The 18815-nt window shown below is 45.2% G+C and overlaps 1 protein-coding gene across 1 annotated transcript in view; it reads right to left on the reverse strand.

The window, feature by feature from the left end:
* The window catches only part of LOC138643432 (MORN repeat-containing protein 3-like), a 59681-nt gene that overhangs the window by 602 nt on the left and 40264 nt on the right, over nt 1–18815 (reverse strand). The window contains exon 4 of the mRNA XM_069732343.1: nt 7036–7195. Within this exon, the coding sequence (XP_069588444.1) occupies nt 7036–7195 (160 nt within the window). The remainder of the gene's footprint in view (nt 1–7035; nt 7196–18815) is intronic.

The following is an 18815-nucleotide window of genomic DNA, read 5'->3' on the forward strand; positions in this document are numbered from 1 at the left end:
TCCCTTTAATGTTTTTCATGTATGAATAAATATACAAATCACGGACCCATAGTCTTGCATTGGTACTTTTCATCCGTGATGCCAATAAAAAACAGACATGTCTCAGTGATCTGCAAAAAAAACATGGATGTGTGAATAGTCCTATAGAGAATAATAGGTACGTGGTCTATCCGTGAAAATGACGGATCGAAAATATACGTGAAAAACGGACGTCTGAATGAGGAATAAGGGATCATGTGTGTAAGGCCACGTTCACACATTCATTATTTGGTTCAGTATTTTACTCTTATTTGTAATCCAAAACCAGGAGTGGGTTATAAATACAGAAGTGGTGATGTGTTTCTATTATACTTTGCCTCTGATTGTTCCTCTCCTGGTTTTAGCTTACAAATACTGAGGTAAAATACTGACCACATACTTACTGTGTGAACATGACCCAAGTCTGATGAAGGTAGATCATACTCACTGGTCACCATCTTCTCTGGGTGTCAACGATGCTCCGGTCTGTTGCGGCACCACGTCACGTGCATTTATGACCTGCAGAATCACATCATGGTTGATGTGTGGAAGTCACTTTTGAATGTGAAAGATTAATTGCCGATCTACATGGTGATCTGGGAGGTTACAGATGTGGCCACGTTGTGCAGGAGAGGACCGGAAAGCCGCAGAAACCAGAAGATGGCAGCCGGAGAGTAAGTTACTACCTTTATAACACTTACATATCTAACAAAGGGGCAAAAAAAAATCATTTGCACCCTACGTTCGAGTTGCGGCATGATGGTTGCCCGAATTGGTGCAACTGATGGCTTGCACCACTTAGTCATTAACAATGACATTTTGAGGGGTCGTTGCTGTTACCGGTGGGTGTTGGTTTGCTGTGTGTGGAGTGGGCTCAGCGCTCCATAGACCCACACCTGAAATGTATGATGTTGTCAGGAAGGAGTTAAAACATTTTACCTAATAGGTCAAATCCAATCCACATATACAGTAAGTCACTCAGTCGACTAGCAAGGAGGAAGATTTATGAAACTGTCTAAAAAAATAGGCCTTATTGCCTATAGCAACCAATCACAGCACAGCTTTCATATCTAATTGTGCTTTTGAAAAATGAAAGCTGTGCTGTGATTGGTTGCTATGGGAAACCATGGCCGATAGGTAGTTTACATAAGAAAACAGAGCTAATCTTCCTCAATTCCAGAGATAATTGAACAGAGCTAATCTTCCTTCGCAGCATCTCTGGCACTCTGCAGACTTCCTATTTTATCAGCTGATTTAAAGGGGTTCTCCTGGGAAAATAAGATCTCACAATAGGTGATAACTTTTTGATCAGTGGGGGTTTGACCGCTGGGTTCTCATACTAATCAGCAGAACAAGGCACATGTGCATTCATTCTCTCCAGCGATTCTGTATGGGGCTGAATGGATTGGGATTCCGACCAGTTCTCCGTTTCGTAGGGAGAGAAAAGTGCCCCATTCTGCCTATCAGTGCGGATCTAAGCGGTTGGATCCCCACCGATCAGCAAGTTATCACCTATCTTGTGGATAGGTGATAATGTGTTTTGCTGGTTGAGCAATTTAATCCTACTTGCCTCTTCCCTTTGCTAGCTTGGGATCCTATTATGTCCTTTCCATGCTATCAAAATGCAAATATTTATATACCAGCATAAGTCAATATAGTGTAATTAGTATCTTAATATGCAAACGGCACAAGAGAAATCAGGAAAAAGAGAATAAAGACTTGGCCTAAACAATGGTAGCCATTGGCCCTTTATGCACAAGCCCTGTTGATGATAAGTACAGAGGTAGTGAAAAATGTGGAGGAGCGTCTGTCGCATGTAGAGCTGGACAGCCAGAGCTGTAATTTAGTGGGCTGCAAGGCAACACATAATCCAAAATAATAAAGCTAAGCAAAGAGATTTGCGGGACCCTCGTCCAGAAGCTATGTCTTTAGTCGGAGGATGCTGGACCAGAGCCTTACAAGTCTCTTCCTACCTGCTCATCCCGATTAATAGGCCCAATGCAATGTAATCATGCTACTAATCAGCAGAGACATCATGGAGGTCGGCAGGTAGGAGACTTGCAGAGCTGTAGTTTGGCAGTCATGGACTATTTTCTTAGCTGTTGGACCAAAATCCTCCAAATCTTTTTGCTCAAATCTAATGATAAGCCATGGTGTTTAAAGGGAACCTGTAGGTCAGCAGGATTGTGCACAGTAACCTACAGACAGTGTCAGATTGGCGTTGTTATACTGATTAAATGATACCTGGGTGATAATATTCCTCGTGTGGTTGTTGTTTAATCTTTATTTGTAGTTTTCAGTTAATGAGATTCTCATGCTCTGGGGCTGTTGTGGTGCTCTGCTTAGATATTCATCTTTATAGCTTATGACAGGTCCCTGATCCCTCAATGACCTGCCCCCTATTTTACATAATGCATATAATAGTGCGGGCTTAGAAATAAAAATTACATCTAGCAAAATAGCGCCGCCGTCGCCATTTTGCTGGATGGAAAAAAAACTGTGGCTGCAGCAAAATGGCGCCGGCACTTGCGCAGTATCATCTACTGGTTAGCGTTAGATGCTATTACGCGGTCGTCGCCATGATGCTGGATGTAAATTTTTTCTAAGTCAACAATATTAGGTCGGTTTCACACGTCTAGATATTTCCGGTACCGGAAAAATTGGTACCGGAGATGTCCGTGTGCTCACGTGGTACACCGTGTGGCATACGTGCGGCAGCCGTGTGCTGCATCTGGATCACATGGACAGCGCCGTGAAGCAGCGCTACAATAAGCGCTGTTCCCCTGCTTGTGGTGCTGAAGCTGGCTGTAATCCCTTCTCCCCTGCTCGGCCGAAAGCAGCGCGAACAGGGGAGAAGGGATGAAAGAAAAACCGACGTGGAGTCCCCTCTATATTTTCCAACCAACCCGGCAAAACTGACAGGTGCGGGCTGCTATTCTCAGGCTGGTAAGGGGCCATGGCTATGGGGCCCCCCAGCCTTAGAAAAGCAGCCCAGAAAAGGCGCATCTATGTGATGCGCCAATTCTGGAGCTTTGCCAGGTTCTTCGCATTGCCCTGTGGCATTGGCATATGGGGTAATAAGGGGTTAATGTCACCTTGCTATTGTAACGTGACATTAAGCCTGGTTAATAATGGAGAGGTGTCAATAAGACACCTATCCATTATTAAGCCACTAGTATGAAAGGGTTAAAAATCACACACATATTAAAAATAAAGTATTTTAATGAAAGAAAGAAACACACTGGTTTTATTATCTTTATTGTACGCTCAATCCAACCGAAACCCTCGTTCTCCTGTAAAAAATTCCAAAATAAAAAAGCAACAATAACCCATACCTGTCCGCCGTACAGTCAAGTCCCACACTGTAAATCCTTCTCAAGGGGTTAAATACATTTACAACCGGGAGCAAACGACTGGGGAATGAATGAAATGCAGGAGGCGGAGCTTCGGTGACTAGCGGTGCCATCACCGAAGCCGCACCCCCTGGCGGCATGAACTCATATAAACTCTGTAGCGTGGGAAAGTTTCTAATAGATGCGCCTTTTTTGGGCAGCTGCGGGCTGCTTTTTTAAGGCTGGAGAGGGGCCCATAGCCATGACCCCTTACCAGCCTGAGAATAGCAGCCCGCACCTGTGAGTTTTGCAGGGTTGGTTGGAAAATATAGGGGGGACCCCCACATCGGTTTTTTCTTTCATCCCTTCTCCCCTGCTCGCGCTGCTTTAGGCCGAGTAGGGGAGAAGGGATAACAGCTGGCTTCAGCACCACAAGCAGGGTTACAGCCCTTACAGTAGCACTGTTTCTCCCATGGCCGTCCGTGCGCATGGAGGACAGTGTGCAAGGTTCTCCGTGTGCACGTGTACTGGACGTATTGCGGTACGTGCTGCCGGTAAAAAACGCACATGAACACACGTTCCGTGAAAACCCGCTGACATGTGTATAGACCCATTCATTTGAATGGGTCTACGTGTGTCAGTGTCTCCGGTACGTGAGAAAACTGTCACTACACTTACCGGAGGCACTGACGTGTGAAACCGGCTTTATATGTATTATGTAAAATAGAAGGCACGAGAAAACTGCAAATACAGATTAAACAACAACCACAAGACAGATTTCATCACCCAGGTATTATTACACTCAGTATAACTGCGCCAACCTGACACTGTCTGTAGGTTACTGTGCACAATCCTACTGACAGATTTGCTTTAATGGCCCATAAAGTAAAGTTTTGTTCACACACAGAGTTTTTTTGCTGCATCTGGTATACAAATCAGAAGCAGCGTTTTTTCTTATTAAACATAAACTTTTTATTATTTTCTTGCTGTACAACAATTTATCATTCAATCATTGTACATCATTATAACATCTTTTACCAGAACAAGCTTTGAGATTTCACAAACCACATGCTTGTTATTTTCCCTGACCGAATTTGAGAACTGCAGTGGGTCAGTTCTTTCAGCATTTTTCATCCATAGAGAGCAATGAGAAAGTGCAAAGATGCTGCAAAAAAATGCATCAAACAGGTTTTACTGCATTTTTGGGGCACTTTTGGCTAATAAAACGATTAACTATTATAATAAAAATGTACTATAGACAAATCACACATTTATTCTGCAGCGCTGTATGTGAACACAGCCTAACCGTCAATGTAGAAAACGTTATACATAAGAACATGGATGGTTTTGTTTTTATTAACATTATTCCAAACAAACGAGTGGATGATATAAGACTAATAACACATTCCTGGCATCAGATATTTCGGGCCATGGAGGAAGCCCATTCACAGGTTCTGTTCGGGGTTTTTAAAGAGTTTTACAGAATGTCCATGGCTTCATGTTAAATTGTCTATTTTTTTGTAATTTTGAGACAAATATTTTAGTTTTTCTCCCCTTTATTGAGATGTTGGTATTTTCTGTATAGGATAATCATGGCTTCAGCTAAGCTGTCATTAAAGTGATAACTGCATGCATGGTTTCATTTAAAGGGGTTGTCTGACATGTCAAAAAAATGTTGCCAACAGCAGGATCCTTTTAATAGAATAAACTCGGGCATATTCAATCGCTGTTACCCTCGGGGATATGAGACGCATCCGATCACGCACCATTTCAGTGATTTGACTGCGGCAACCAACAGGCCTCGGTGTTCAGGTGACCAAAGAACGGGACGTCATAACTTGCAGTTCTCGCACGGTTGCTCCAGATCCACAAGGATGGGACATTTTTTAACATATCAGACAACCCATTCATAGGGGTATTTATTGCCTCCTCCATCATTCGTATTTGGGAACGGACGTCGCTGTGGCGGCTCTGCTACATTTCTTTCCCGTGGTTGTTTCTGTAGGCAGGACAGTTTATCGGGAGCCGCAGAGGTGTATTGAGTGGTCCAATATCATGCCCAAAGTGTGAGCCTGATGTTTTTTTTTTTTAAAGAACGTTGTTATATTTTTCATTTCTTTTTTTCCAGACTTTACAATGAAACGTGTAGGTAAATCAACGGTGATAAATAAACTTAACTTGTGGACGATCAAAGAAAAATAAAGTGTTTTTGTTTTTTTTGCTCTTATTAAACTGTTGGTTTTAGCTGCACTGGATAATCATGGTTTGGGATAGTATGGTTCTTTCTAGACAGCAAGCCCAAAGTATGTCAATTTTTCACAATTTTTCCTTTTTGAGAAATAGAATTCTTTTAGGTTCCTGGGATTTTTCTTTAAAACAAGCGGCGTTCCTTTTCGATACGCGCACTTCTTTCTCCTTTGAGGACCGTTTGCGTTTGTATTTTTTTTCCCTGAGGGAGAAAAAAAAGTGACTGGGATTAGTGATATGCAGTAATTAGTAAACATATGATATTTTTGAGTCACTTACAAGTAAATCATTCTTCTCCACACATACTGCAATTATACAGGAAAGGCGGCGTGCAGCCGGGTGAGATGTTCCTATTAGGAGTCTGTTCCTTAAAGGGGTTGTCTGGTATAAATCGACAAGTCTGCAGTTGCTATATGTGACTTGTGTATCCTCACAAGGATGAGTATTCTCCAGGTGTCAGCCCCGAGAACGGTGTTCAGGTGACCGCAAGTGCTCAAGGCCAAAGTGAGATCAGACTGTTTCCGACCTAGCTCAAATACTATCGAGCGCCGGAAGTCGTCTAAAGTCTAGTCAGATTCTGTCCGGGAGTATGCGTATCCCATACTTTAGTCAGCTCTATACCATTCCTGGCGCTGACATCGGAGAATATGTTTGTGCTCTGAGGATTTACAAGTCTTCAGTCCAATCCAGCGAGTGTGGACTTGTTTTTTTAGGCCGAACAACTCGGCTCAGATGACCATAATTTATGGTCTGCCTGACAATCAGTTATTCATTGCAGTTTGTATATGGGCCACGAAATATGGCCCTCTGAACCCGGCCTCAGACTTTAACCTTTTATGTTTGTTTCCTCTTTTTGCTCACTGTCTCATGATTGTGACCTCCTGTGAAGAAGTTGTCGTATCCCTACAATTGGTCAGGACACAAGATTAATCGTAGGCTGCGAAATTGATCACTATGGAAACTTATGATGATTTAGGTTTAGTTTACTAAATGCTAAAATTGTAATAAAGATGCTAAATTGTGTCTCCGCGATCCGCCATCAGTATAGATTTGTTAGCTTGATCTGGTTATGTTATAAACGTTCTACCTCATTCATAGGAGGCTTAGGAGCATTTCTCCAGCCAAAGTCCAGAGTCCCACGCTTAGCGATGTCTTTCGACCAAATTCCTCTATAGATTTTGCCTGTGTCTCCATAGTAAAACTCCCCAGGTCCATTTTTCATCCCCTTCTTCCAGGAGCCTATGTGGCGATTCTTGTTAGCTGGTCATACGCACAAACGCACAAAATAGAATTCATGTCACTGAGAGAATACTCTGTTCATCTGAGTAGGGTTGTTTTGGCAAGAAGTGCATAGATTTCTTTCTGCAAGGCCTACCCAGATGAATGGGACAGTCACAGAAATGTGAATTCCCCCTTAGTTATACAGATCATGACGTACCGCAGAGAAGTACCCCTCGTCCACAGTACTTGTCATTGCGCCATTCTCCTTCATACACGTCACCATTGGCGTATATCATCTTGCCATATCCGCTCCTTTGATCGCACTCCCAGCCTCCTTCATAGTGTGCATCCTTGGAGTAGTAGTAAGTCCCATATCCCTGCAAAGAGACAGAAACCATACTTCACACATCAGAAGCCTCCATATGCTTTGCAATTTTACATTGATGAACATTTTTCTGAACTTCTTCACCAATCTGTGAACCACTGCTTTCAAAAATTGGTGACCCTCTGACCATCTTTGCTTCTGAGAGACTCTGCCTCTCTAACATGGTCTTTTCATACATAATCATTGGGACTTAGTAGAAAATTGACCCTCCAACAGTTTTTCAGTAGAACCCCTTACTGTTGCAGCCTTTTGTTAACCCTGCCCCAACGTTTTTGAGATGTGCTGAATCAATTTCTAAATGAGTTCATGTTTTCAAATGAAATGAAAAAATGTATTTAATTTTTACCCTCAGATATGGGTTCTCTGCTGTGTATAAAATACAGGGTAGTAATGGGCAAAATGTTGGAACCCTTGAAATAGTTCCAGAAAATAAAGCATTTATTTGTTGCACAAAATGTAGAGCCAGAATTTTGGTGTATTTGCTTCATTGAAATGTAAGAAATGATACTGGGACAAAGGAGGTTACTCTAACCAGATAAGTGACCTACCATGGTCTTTTTCTAGCATGCTATTTATTGCTTATGATATCTGAGATTAGCTAATGACTATTATATTTGAATGTAGATGTGTCTGAGGCATAATATTATGGTATTGCTTTTACCTGTATTAAGCACAGATGCACTTTATCCCGAGCTGCGATGCAACTCTAGAGAGGGAAAAGTGATACCTAATTTGGAGTATACTCAGGGCCGTATTTGCCACTAGGCACTTGAGGGCACGTGCCTAGGGCGGGGACAGGTGAGAGGGCGGCACCTCAGCAAGGTTTTTTCTTTTTTTTTCCTTTTTTTTTTTTATATACTAGTCCTGTGCGTCCCTTCCTGAAGACAGGGGGCGGCAGCCAAAACACGTGGTGCTGGTGCCGACTCTCCCTACTTCCCCTGCTGAGACACAGTGACCCCCTGCTCACAGCCTCACTGTGCCCGGCAGAATGTGACTGCTGAGGTGGAGCAGCGGCGCCCTGTGTCCTGACCCTGGGTCCTGTCCTGGACTCACATTGCTGGCCTGGAGGACTCGCAGTAGAGCAGTACATACACAGTAAGTAGTGTACTGTCTCTAATGATCTCCCTCCTGGCTCCTGCCCGCGCGCTGCCTGCTGCAATGCACGGCTCTGTCTGTGACTCACCTCACATTCCTCAGCCTCGTCTCTGACAGTAGTGCCTGAGGCTGGAGGAGCCCTGCAAACACACAGCAGCCCTTGAATGTTTGATCTTTGCTCCCCGCAGACGGAGCCAGAGAGTGAGTGCTGGGGGTGGGGTATAATACACCCCCACTCACTCTATCTGGGTCCTAGGAGCAAACATTGCTAGTGCCGGTGTGCGTGTGCCTGTATGTGTGTCAGTATGTGTGTGTCTGTGCGGTGCTGTATGTGTGTGTGTGTGTGTGCGGGTAGCAGAGCTGTATGTGTGTGTGTGCAGCAGAGCTGTATGTGTGTGCGGGCAGCAGAGCTGTATGTGTCTGCGTGCATGGACAGCGGAGCTGTATGTTTGTGTGTGTGCGCGCGTGGAGCTGTATGTATGCGTGTGTCTGTGCGGTGCTGTGTGTGTGTGTGTGTGCGGGCAGCAGAGCTGTATGTGTCTGTGTGCACGGGCAGCAAAGCTGTAAGTGTGTGTGCGTGGGCAGCGGAACTGTATGTATGCTTGTGGAGCTGTGTGTGTGTATGCGGAGCTGTATGTATGTGTGTGTCTGTGGGGTGCTGTGTGTGTGTGTGTGTGGAGCTCTGTGTGTGCGGAGCTGTCAGTGCCAGTGTGTCGCCCCATCCCGGACCAACTTTTTACTATTGATGCTGCCTATGCAGCATCAATAGTAAAAAGATAAAATGTTAAAAATAATTACAAAAAATTAAAAATTGTGCTATTCTCACCTTCCTCCGTCCACCGATGCGCGATGCTGCCACCAGCTTCCGTTCCCAGTGATGCATTGCGAAAGTACCCAGATGACTTAGCGGTCTAGACCGCTAAGTCATCTGGGTAATTTCGCAATACATCACTGGGAACGGAAGCTGGCGGCAGACCGCTAAGTCATCTGGGTAATTTCACAATGCATCACTGTGAACGGAATCTGGCGGCAGCATCGCGCGCATCGGTACAGCTTCGGTGGACGCCGGGGGGGTGAGTATATAACTATTTTTATTCTTTTTTTAACAGGGATATGGTGCCCATACTGCTATATACTACGTGGGCTGTGTTATATACTGCCTGGCTGCTATATACTACGTGGGCAGTGTTAAATACTGCGTGGGCTGTGTTATATACTGCATGGGCTGTGTTATATACTGCATGGGCTGTTTTATATACTGTGTGGGCTGTGCTATATATTACGTGGGCTGAGTTATATACTGCGTGGGCTGTGCTAGATACTACGTGGCTGCTATATACTACGTGGCTACTGTATACTACGTGGCTGTGCTATGTACTATGTGGCTGTGTTATATACTATATAATATGGTACTGAAGGGGTATAGAGCTGAAGTAACAGATCTACTCCCTCATTTGTATGCAAACCGATTTCAGATGAATTGACTGAACATGTAAAAATATTGCTGGAATTGTCTTTGAAAGAGCTACATGGGCATATACATAGATTTGGACCCCTTACTGATTCCCTATGGGACTTGCGAACATGTGCAGCACTTGCGGTTTTACACTTTAAGGGAACCTGTCACCCCGTTTTTTCAGTATGAGATAAAAATACTGTTAAATAGGGCCTGAGCTGTGCGTTACAATAGTTTATTTTGTGTACCCTGATTCCCCACCTATGCTGCCGAAATAACTTACCAAAGTTGCCGTTTTCGCCTGTCAATCAGGCTGGTCTGGTCATATGGGCGTGGTGACATCGCTGTTTCTTCCCCCAGATCTTGCATATCTTTCCCCCAGATCTGGCGTAGTGGTGGGCGCATGCCCAACTGCTGAATCCACTGCGCAGGTGAAGAAAAAACGCGCGATCGGCTCTATTTCCCTGGTGATCAGTGGGGGCGGCCATCTTCCTGAGGCCGCGCGTGCGCAGATGGAGTCCTCTGCTGCCCGGAGCTTCAGGAAAATGGCCGCGGGATGCGGCGCGTGCGCAGATGGAGATCGCGGCGGCCATTTTCCTGAAGCTGAGTTCGCATCTCGGCTTTAGGAAAATGGCCGCCGCGATCTCCATCTGCGCACGTGCGGCATCCCGCGGCCATTTTCCTGAAGCCCCGGGCAGCAGAGGACTCCATCTGCGCACGCGCGGCCTCAGGAAGATGGCCGCCCCCACCGATCACCAGGGAAATATCACCGATCGCACGTTTTTTCGTCACCTGCGCAGTGGATTCAGCAGTTGGGCATGCGCAAACCACTACGCCACCAACGGAAAGATATGCAAGATCTGGGGGAAGAAACAGCGATGTCACCACGCCCATGACCAGACCAGCCTGATTGACAGGCGAAAACGGCGACTTTGGTAAGGTATTTCGGCAGTATAGGTGGGGAATCAGGGTACACAAAATACACTATTGTAACGCACAGCTCAGGCCCTATTTAACAGTATTTTTATCTCATACTGAAAAAAACAGGGTGACAGGTTCCCTTTAAGATGAGACAAAAAAACACTGCTAGCAGCGGTTTTTTTTCCGTTGCTGCAAGTACCGCATTTACCGGGTCGCGGCAAAACCGCAAGTGCGGCACATGTCTGCAAGTCCCACAGGGAATGAATGAGGCCAAATGCAGTGTTGCCGTAAGTGATGCGTTACATGGCAGATGCAGAAAAACTGCCGGATCTGCCACGAATGGTAAAAAGCGCTGATGTGAAAGTAGCCTAAGTCACTGCTGACAGTGTCTGCATTAGTCATAGTCACCAATGGGGGAGGCAGCACGAAAAGTGCCTAGGGCAGCAAAAACTCTAAATACGGCCCTGAGTATACTCTAATATAGAGTTTTATACCGGATTTTGAATCCTTGTTTATTCCCATTTTTTGTGAATAAATGCACTGTGATATTACACGGTCTACATTGGGCTTTTTTTTAACTGAAAAATGATATATCCTTACTACAGTTCAGAGATATTTGACTCGAGACTGTCCAAGGATCATCATATCTGGAAATGTATATGTTTGGGACATTATACCATGGTATTGTTCTGCCTATTTAGCACAGATGCACTTTATCCCTAATTATGGTATGGCCTCAGAGAGGGAAAAGTAATAAATTAATGTGGAAAATACTCTAATGAAAGGAGTGTGATACTTAATTTTTGGTCACTCCCCCTTTATTTGAATTAATATACTGTGGCACTACACTGTTTATAAGAAGTTCACATGAACTAGAAAATGATCAAAACTACTACAACCCCTGGCAAAAAATTTGGAATCACCGGCCTTGGAGGATGTTCATTCAGTTGTTTAATTTTGTATAAAATAAGCAGATCACAGACCTGGCACAAAACTACAGTCATTTCAAATGGCAACTTTCTGGCTTTAGGAAACACTAAAAGAAATCAAGAACAAAAAATGAGGAAGGTTACTTTTTTTAACCAAGCACTGGGGGAAAAATTATGGAGTCACTCAATTATGAAGGAAAAATTATGGAATCATGAAAAATAAATAAACAAAAAAACTCTCCAACACATAACTAGTATTTTGTTGCACCACCTCTGGCTTTTATAACAGCTTGCAGTCTCTGAGGCATGGACTTAATGAGTGTCAAACAGCACTCTACATCAATCTGGCTCCAACTTTCTCCGATTGCTGTTGCCAGATCAGCTTTGCAGGTTGGAGCCTTGTCATGGACCATTTTCTTCAACTTCCACCAAAGATTTTCAATTGGATTGAGATCCGGACTACTTGCAGGCCATGACATTGACCTTATGGGTCTTTTTTCAAGGAATGTGTTCACAGCTTTTGCTCTATGGCAGGATGCATTATCATCTTGAAAAATGATTTCATCATCCCCAAACTGTTGTGAATTCTGTGGCAGAGCTCCCTCCTGTGGTCACAAGTGGTACTTCGGCTGATTCTCTCTGGGAGCTTCCGTTTGTGGAGGAAACTGGTACTGCTGCTTCTGAGTTTCCTCCCTCAGGTGATCTGGTGAGGTCGTTAGGTGCTTCTCTACTTAACCCCACCTAATGCTTTGATTCATGCTTCCTGTCAATGTTCCAGTGTTGGACTTGTGTTTCTCTGGATCATTCCTGTGGCCTGCTGCTCTGCATAGCTAAGTGCTTCTTTGCTATTTGTTGCTATTTTTTCTGTCCAGCTTGTCTATTTGTTTTGCTGGAAGCTCTGGGACGCAAAGGGTGTACCTCCGTGCCGTTAGTTCGGTACGGAGGGTCTTTTTGCCCCCTTTGCGTGGTTTTCTTTAGGGTTTTGTGTAGACCGCAAAGTTATCTTTCCTATCCTCGTTCTGTCTAGAATATCGGGCCTCACTTTGCTGAATCTATTTCATCCCTACGTTTGTCTTTTCATCTTACTCACAGTCATTATATGTGGGGGCTGCCTTTTCCTTCGGGGTATTTCTCTGAGGCAAGGTAGGCTTATTTTTCTATCTTCAGGCTAGTTAGTTTCTCAGGCTGTGCCGAGTTGCATAGGGAGCGTTAGGCGCAATCCACGGCTGCCTCTAGTTGTGTTTGGAGAGGATCAGGGATTGCGGTCTGCAGAGTTCCCACGTCTCAGAGCTCGTTCTGTTATTTTGGGTTATTGTCAGATCACTGTGTGTGCTCTGACCTCCATGTCCATTGTGATACTGAATTGCCTTTCATAACAGTACAGGAAGCCCAAAGTACTAATGATTCTCAATAGAGGGAAAAAAGAAGTTCTGAGACCATTTTTTTTTCTTGGCATTGTGTTTTGTCTTTTTTTCCCCCTAGACATTTGGGTGGTTCAGTACACAGGTGTAGCGATGGACATTAGAAGTCTGTCTTCATTTGTGGATCAGCTCTCGGCAAGAGTACAAAAGATTCAAGACACTATTGATCAGAAATCTATGTTAGAACCAAGAATTCCTATTCCTGATTTGTTTTTTGGAGATAGAACTAAGTTTCTGAGTTTCAAAAATAATTGTAAGTTATTTCTGGCCTTGAAACCTCGTTCCTCTGGTGATCCAGTTCAACAGGTTTTGATTATTATTTCTTTTTTGCGCGGCGACCCTCAGGACTGGGCATTTTCTCTTGCGCCAGGAGATCCTGCATTAAGTAATATCAATGCGTTTTTCCTGGCGCTCGGATTGCTGTACGATGAGCCTAATTCAGTGGATCAGGCAGAAAAGAATTTGCTGGCTCTTTGTCAGGGTCAGGATGAGATAGAGGTACTGTATATTGCCAGAAATTTAGAAAATAGTCAGTGCTCACTCAATGGAATGAATCTGCGCTGGCAGCTATGTTCAGAAAGGGTCTCTCTGAAGCCCTTAAGGATGTCATGGTGGGATTTCCTATGCCTGCTGGTTTGAATGAGTCTATGTCTTTGGCTATTCAGATTGGTCGACGCTTGCGTGAGCGTAAATCTGTGCACCATTTGGCGGTATTACCTGAGCTTAAACCTGAGCCTATGCAGTGCGATAGGACTTTGACCAGACTTGAACAGCAAGAACACAGACGTCTGAATGGGCTGTGTTTCTACTGTGGTGATTCCACTCATGCTATCTCTGATTGTCCTAAGCGCACTAAGCGGTTCGCTAGGTCTGCCACCATTGGTACGGTACAGTCAAAATTTCTTCTGTCCGTTACCTTGATCTGCTCTTTGTCATCATATTCTGTCATGGCGTTTGTGATTCAGGCGCTGCTCTGAATTTGATGGACTTGGAATATGCTAAGCGTTGTGGGTTTTTCTTGGAGCCCTTGCAGTGTCCTATTCCATTGAGAGGAATTGATGCTACGCCTTTGGCCAAGAATAAGCCTCAATACTGGACCCAGCTGACCATGTGCATGGCTCCTGCACATCAGGAGGTTATTCGCTTTCTGGTGTTGCATAATCTGCATGATGTGGTCGTGTTGGGGTTGCCATGGCTACAAGCCCATAATCCAGTATTGGATTGGAAATCCATGTCGGTGTCCAGCTGGGGTTGTCAGGGGGTACATGGTGATGTTCCATTTTTGTCAATTTCGTCATCCACCCCTTCTGAGGTTCCAGAGTTCTTGTCTGATTACCGGGATGTATTTGATGAGCCCAAGTCCGATGCCCTACCTCCGCATAGGGATTGTGATTGTGCTATCAATTTGATTCCTGGTGGTAAATTCCCAAAAGGTCGACTGTTAAATTTATCCGTGCTTGAGCACACCGCTATGCGCAGTTATGTGAAGGAATCCCTGGAGAAGGGGCATATTCGCCCGTCATCGTCGCCATTAGGAGCAGGGTTCTTTTTTGTAGCCAAAAAGGATGGTTCGCTGAGACCTTGTATAGATTATCGCCTTCTTAATAAGATCACTGTTAAATTTCAGTACCCCTTGCCTTTGTTATTTGATTTGTTTGCTCGGATTAAGGGGGCTAGTTGGTTCACCAAGATTGATCTTCGTGGTGCGTATAATCTGGTGCGAATCAGGCGAGGCGATGAATGGAAAACTGCATTTAATACGCCCGAGGGTCATTTTGAGTATCTAGTGATGCCATTCGGACTTGCCAATGCTCCATCAGTGTTTCAGTCCTTTATGCATGACATCTTCCGAGAGTACCTGGATAAATTCCTGATTGTGTACTTGGATGACATTTTGATCTTCTCGGATGATTGGGAGTCTCATGTGAAACAGGTCAGAACGGTTTTTCAGGTCCTGCGTGCTAATTCTTTGTTTGTGAAGGGATCAAAGTGTCTCTTTGGTGTGCAGAAGGTTTCATTTTTGGGGTTCATCTTTTCCCCTTCTACTATCGAGATGGATCCTGTTAAGGTCCAAGCCATCCATGATTGGACTCAGCCGACATCTCTGAAAAGTCTGCAAAAGTTCCTGGGCTTTGCTAATTTTTATCGTCGCTTCATCTGCAATTTTTCTAGTATTGCCAAACCATTGACCGATTTGACCAAGAAGGGTGCTGATTTGGTCAATTGGTCTTCTGCTGCTGTGGAGGCTTTTCAAGAGTTGAAGCGTCGTTTTTCTTCTGCCCCTGTGTTGTGTCAACCAGATGTTTCTCTTCCGTTCCAGGTCGAGGTTGATGCTTCTGAGATTGGAGCGGGGGCTGTTTTGTCGCAGAGAGGTTCTGATTGTTCGGTGATGAAACCATGCGCTTTTTTTTTCAGGAAGTTTTCGCCTGCTGAGCGGAATTATGATGTGGGCAACCGAGAGTTGCTGGCCATGAAGTGGGCATTCGAGGAGTGGCGTCATTGGCTTGAAGGAGCTAAGCATCGCGTGGTGGTATTGACTGATCATAAGAACTTGACTTATCTCGAGTCTGCTAAGCGTTTGAATCCTAGACAGGCTCGTTGGTCGCTGTTTTTCGCCCGTTTTGACTTTGTGATTTCGTACCTTCCGGGCTCTAAAAATGTGAAGGCGGATGCTCTGTCTAGGAGTTTTGTGCCCGACTCTCCGGGTTTATCTGAGCCGGCGGGTATCCTCAAGGAAGGAGTAATTGTGTCTGCCATCTCCCCTGATTTGCGGCGGGTGCTGCAAAAATTTCAGGCTAATAAACCTGATCGTTGTCCAGCGGAGAAACTGTTTGTCCCGGATAGGTGGACAAATAAAGTGATCTCTGAGGTTCATTGTTCGGTGTTGGCTGGTCATCCTGGAATCTTTGGTACCAGAGAGTTAGTGGCTAGATCCTTTTGGTGGCCATCTCTGTCGCGGGATGTGCGTACTTTTGTGCAGTCCTGTGGGATTTGTGCTCGGGCTAAGCCCTGCTGTTCTCGTGCCAGTGGGTTGCTTTTGCCCTTGCCGGTCCCGAAGAGACCTTGGACACATATCTCTATGGATTTTATTTCAGATCTTCCCGTCTCTCAAAAGATGTCAGTCATTTGGGTGGTCTGTGATCGCTTTTCTAAGATGGTCCATCTGGTACCCTTGTCCAAGTTGCCTTCCTCCTCTGATTTGGTGCCATTGTTCTTCCAGCATGTGGTTCGTTTGCATGGCATTCCAGAGAATATCATTTCTGACAGAGGTTCCCAGTTTGTTTCGAGGTGTTGGCGAGCCTTTTGTGGTAGGATGGGCATTGACTTGTCTTTTTCCTCGGCTTTTCATCCTCAGACTAATGGCCAGACCGAACGAACCAATCAGACCTTGGAAACCTATGTGAGATGCTTTGTTTCTGCCGATCAGGATGACTGGGTGTCCTTTTTGCCTTTGGCTGAGTTCGCCCTTAATAATCGGGCCAGCTCGGCTACCTTGGTTTCGCCATTTTTCTGCAATTCTGGGTTCCATCCTCGTTTCTCTTCAGGACAGGTTGAGTCTTCGGACTGTCCTGGTGTGGATACTGTGGTGGACAGGTTGCAGCAGATTTGGACTCATGTAGTGGACAATTTGACCTTGTCCTAGGAGAAGGCTCAACATTTCGCTAATCGCAGACGCCGTGTGGGTCCCCGACTTCGTATTGGGGATCTGGTTTGGTTATCTTCTCGTCATATTCCTATGAAGGTTTCCTCTCCGAAGTTTAAACCTCGTTTCATTGGTCCTTATAGGATTTCTGAGGTTATTAATCCTGTGTCTTTTCGTCTGACCCTCCCAGATTCTTTTTTCATACATAACGTCTTCCATAGGTCATTGTTGCGGAGATACGTGGCACCTATGGTTCCATCTGTTGACCCTCCTGCCCCGGTTTTGGTGGAGGGGGAATTGGAGTATATTGTGGAGAAGATTTTGGATTCTCGTGTTTCAAGACGGAAACTCCAGTATCTGGTTAAATGGAAGGGTTATGCTCAGGAGGATAATTCCTGGGTTTTTGCCTCTAATGTCCATGCTCCCGATCTTGTTCGTGCCTTTCATGTGGCTCATCCTGGTCGGCCTGGGGGCTCTGGTGAGGGTTCGGTGACCCCTCCTCAAGGGGGGGGGGGTACTGTTGTGAATTCTGTGGCAGAGCTCCCTCCTGTGGTCACAAGTGGTACTTCGGCTGATTCTCTCTGGGAGCTTCCGTTTGTGGAGGAAACTGGTACTGCTGCTTCTGAGTTTCTGCCCTCAGGTGATCTGGTGAGGTCGTTAGGTGCTTCTCTACTTAACCCCACCTAATGCTTTGATTCATGCTTCCTGTCAATGTTCCAGTGTTGGACTTGTGTTTCTCTGGATCATTCCTGTGGCCTGCTGCTCTGCATAGCTAAGTGCTTCTTTGCTATTTGTTGCTATTTTTTCTGTCCAGCTTGTCTATTTGTTTTGCTGGAAGCTCTGGGACGCAAAGGGTGTACCTCCGTGCCGTTAGTTCGGTACGGAGGGTCTTTTTGCCCCCTTTGCGTGGTTTTCTTTAGGGTTTTGTGTAGACCGCAAAGTTATCTTTCCTATCCTCGTTCTGTCTAGAATATCGGGCCTCACTTTGCTGAATCTATTTCATCCCTACGTTTGTCTTTTCATCTTACTCACAGTCATTATATGTGGGGGGCTGCCTTTTCCTTTGGGGTATTTCTCTGAGGCAAGGTAGGCTTATTTTTCTATCTTCAGGCTAGTTAGTTTCTCAGGCTGTGCCGAGTTGCATAGGGAGCGTTAGGCGCAATCCACGGCTGCCTCTAGTTGTGTTTGGAGAGGATCAGGGATTGCGGTTTGCAGAGTTCCCACGTCTCAGAGCTCGTTCTGTTATTTTGGGTTATTGTCAGATCACTGTGTGTGCTCTGACCTCCATGTCCATTGTGATACTGAATTGCCTTTCATAACACCAAACATCCCTTCAATTGATGGGATAAGAAAAATGTACAAAATATCAACATAAACTTGTGCATTTATTGAAGATATAATGACAGCCATCTCCCCAGTGCCTTTACCTGGAGACGTTTGTAAAGGATAATTTTTGGATTAACCCCTTTCTGACATCGGACGTACTATCCCGTCCATGTGGGGTGGGCCCCTATGACCATGGATGGGATAGTACGTCCAGCGCGATCGGCGGCGCTCACGGGGGGAGCGCCGCCGATCGCGGCCAGGTGTCAGCTGCCTATCGCAGCTGACATCCGGCACTATGTGCCAGGAGCGGTCACGCACCGCCCCCGGCACATTAACCCCCGGCACACCGCGATCAAAGATGATCGCGATGTGCCGGCGGTACAGGGAAGCTTCCCGCAGGGAGGGGGCTCCCTGCGGGCTTCCCTGAGCCCCCCGCAGCAACGCGATGTGATCGCGTTGCTGCGAGGGTCTCACCTCCCTCCCTGCTCCCTCCAGCCCCGGATCCAAGATGGCCGCGGATCCGCGTCCTGCAGGGAGGGAGGTGGCTTCACAGAGCCTGCTTAGAGCAGGCACTGTGAAGGCTGCAGCGCTGCATGTCAGATCAGTGATCTGACAGAGTGCTGTGCAAACTGTCAGATCACTGATCTGTGATGTCCCCCCCGGGACAAAGTAAAAAAGTAAAAAAAAAAAATTTCAAATGTGTAAAAAAAAATAAAAAAAAATATTCCAAAATAATGAAAAAAAAAATATATATTATTCCCATAAATACATTTCTTTATCTAAATAAAAAAAAAAAAAACAATAAAAGTACACATATTTAG

The sequence above is a fragment of the Ranitomeya imitator genome, chromosome 6 (genome assembly GCF_032444005.1).
Source record: "Ranitomeya imitator isolate aRanImi1 chromosome 6, aRanImi1.pri, whole genome shotgun sequence".
In the NCBI taxonomy this organism is placed as follows: Eukaryota; Metazoa; Chordata; class Amphibia; order Anura; family Dendrobatidae; genus Ranitomeya; species Ranitomeya imitator.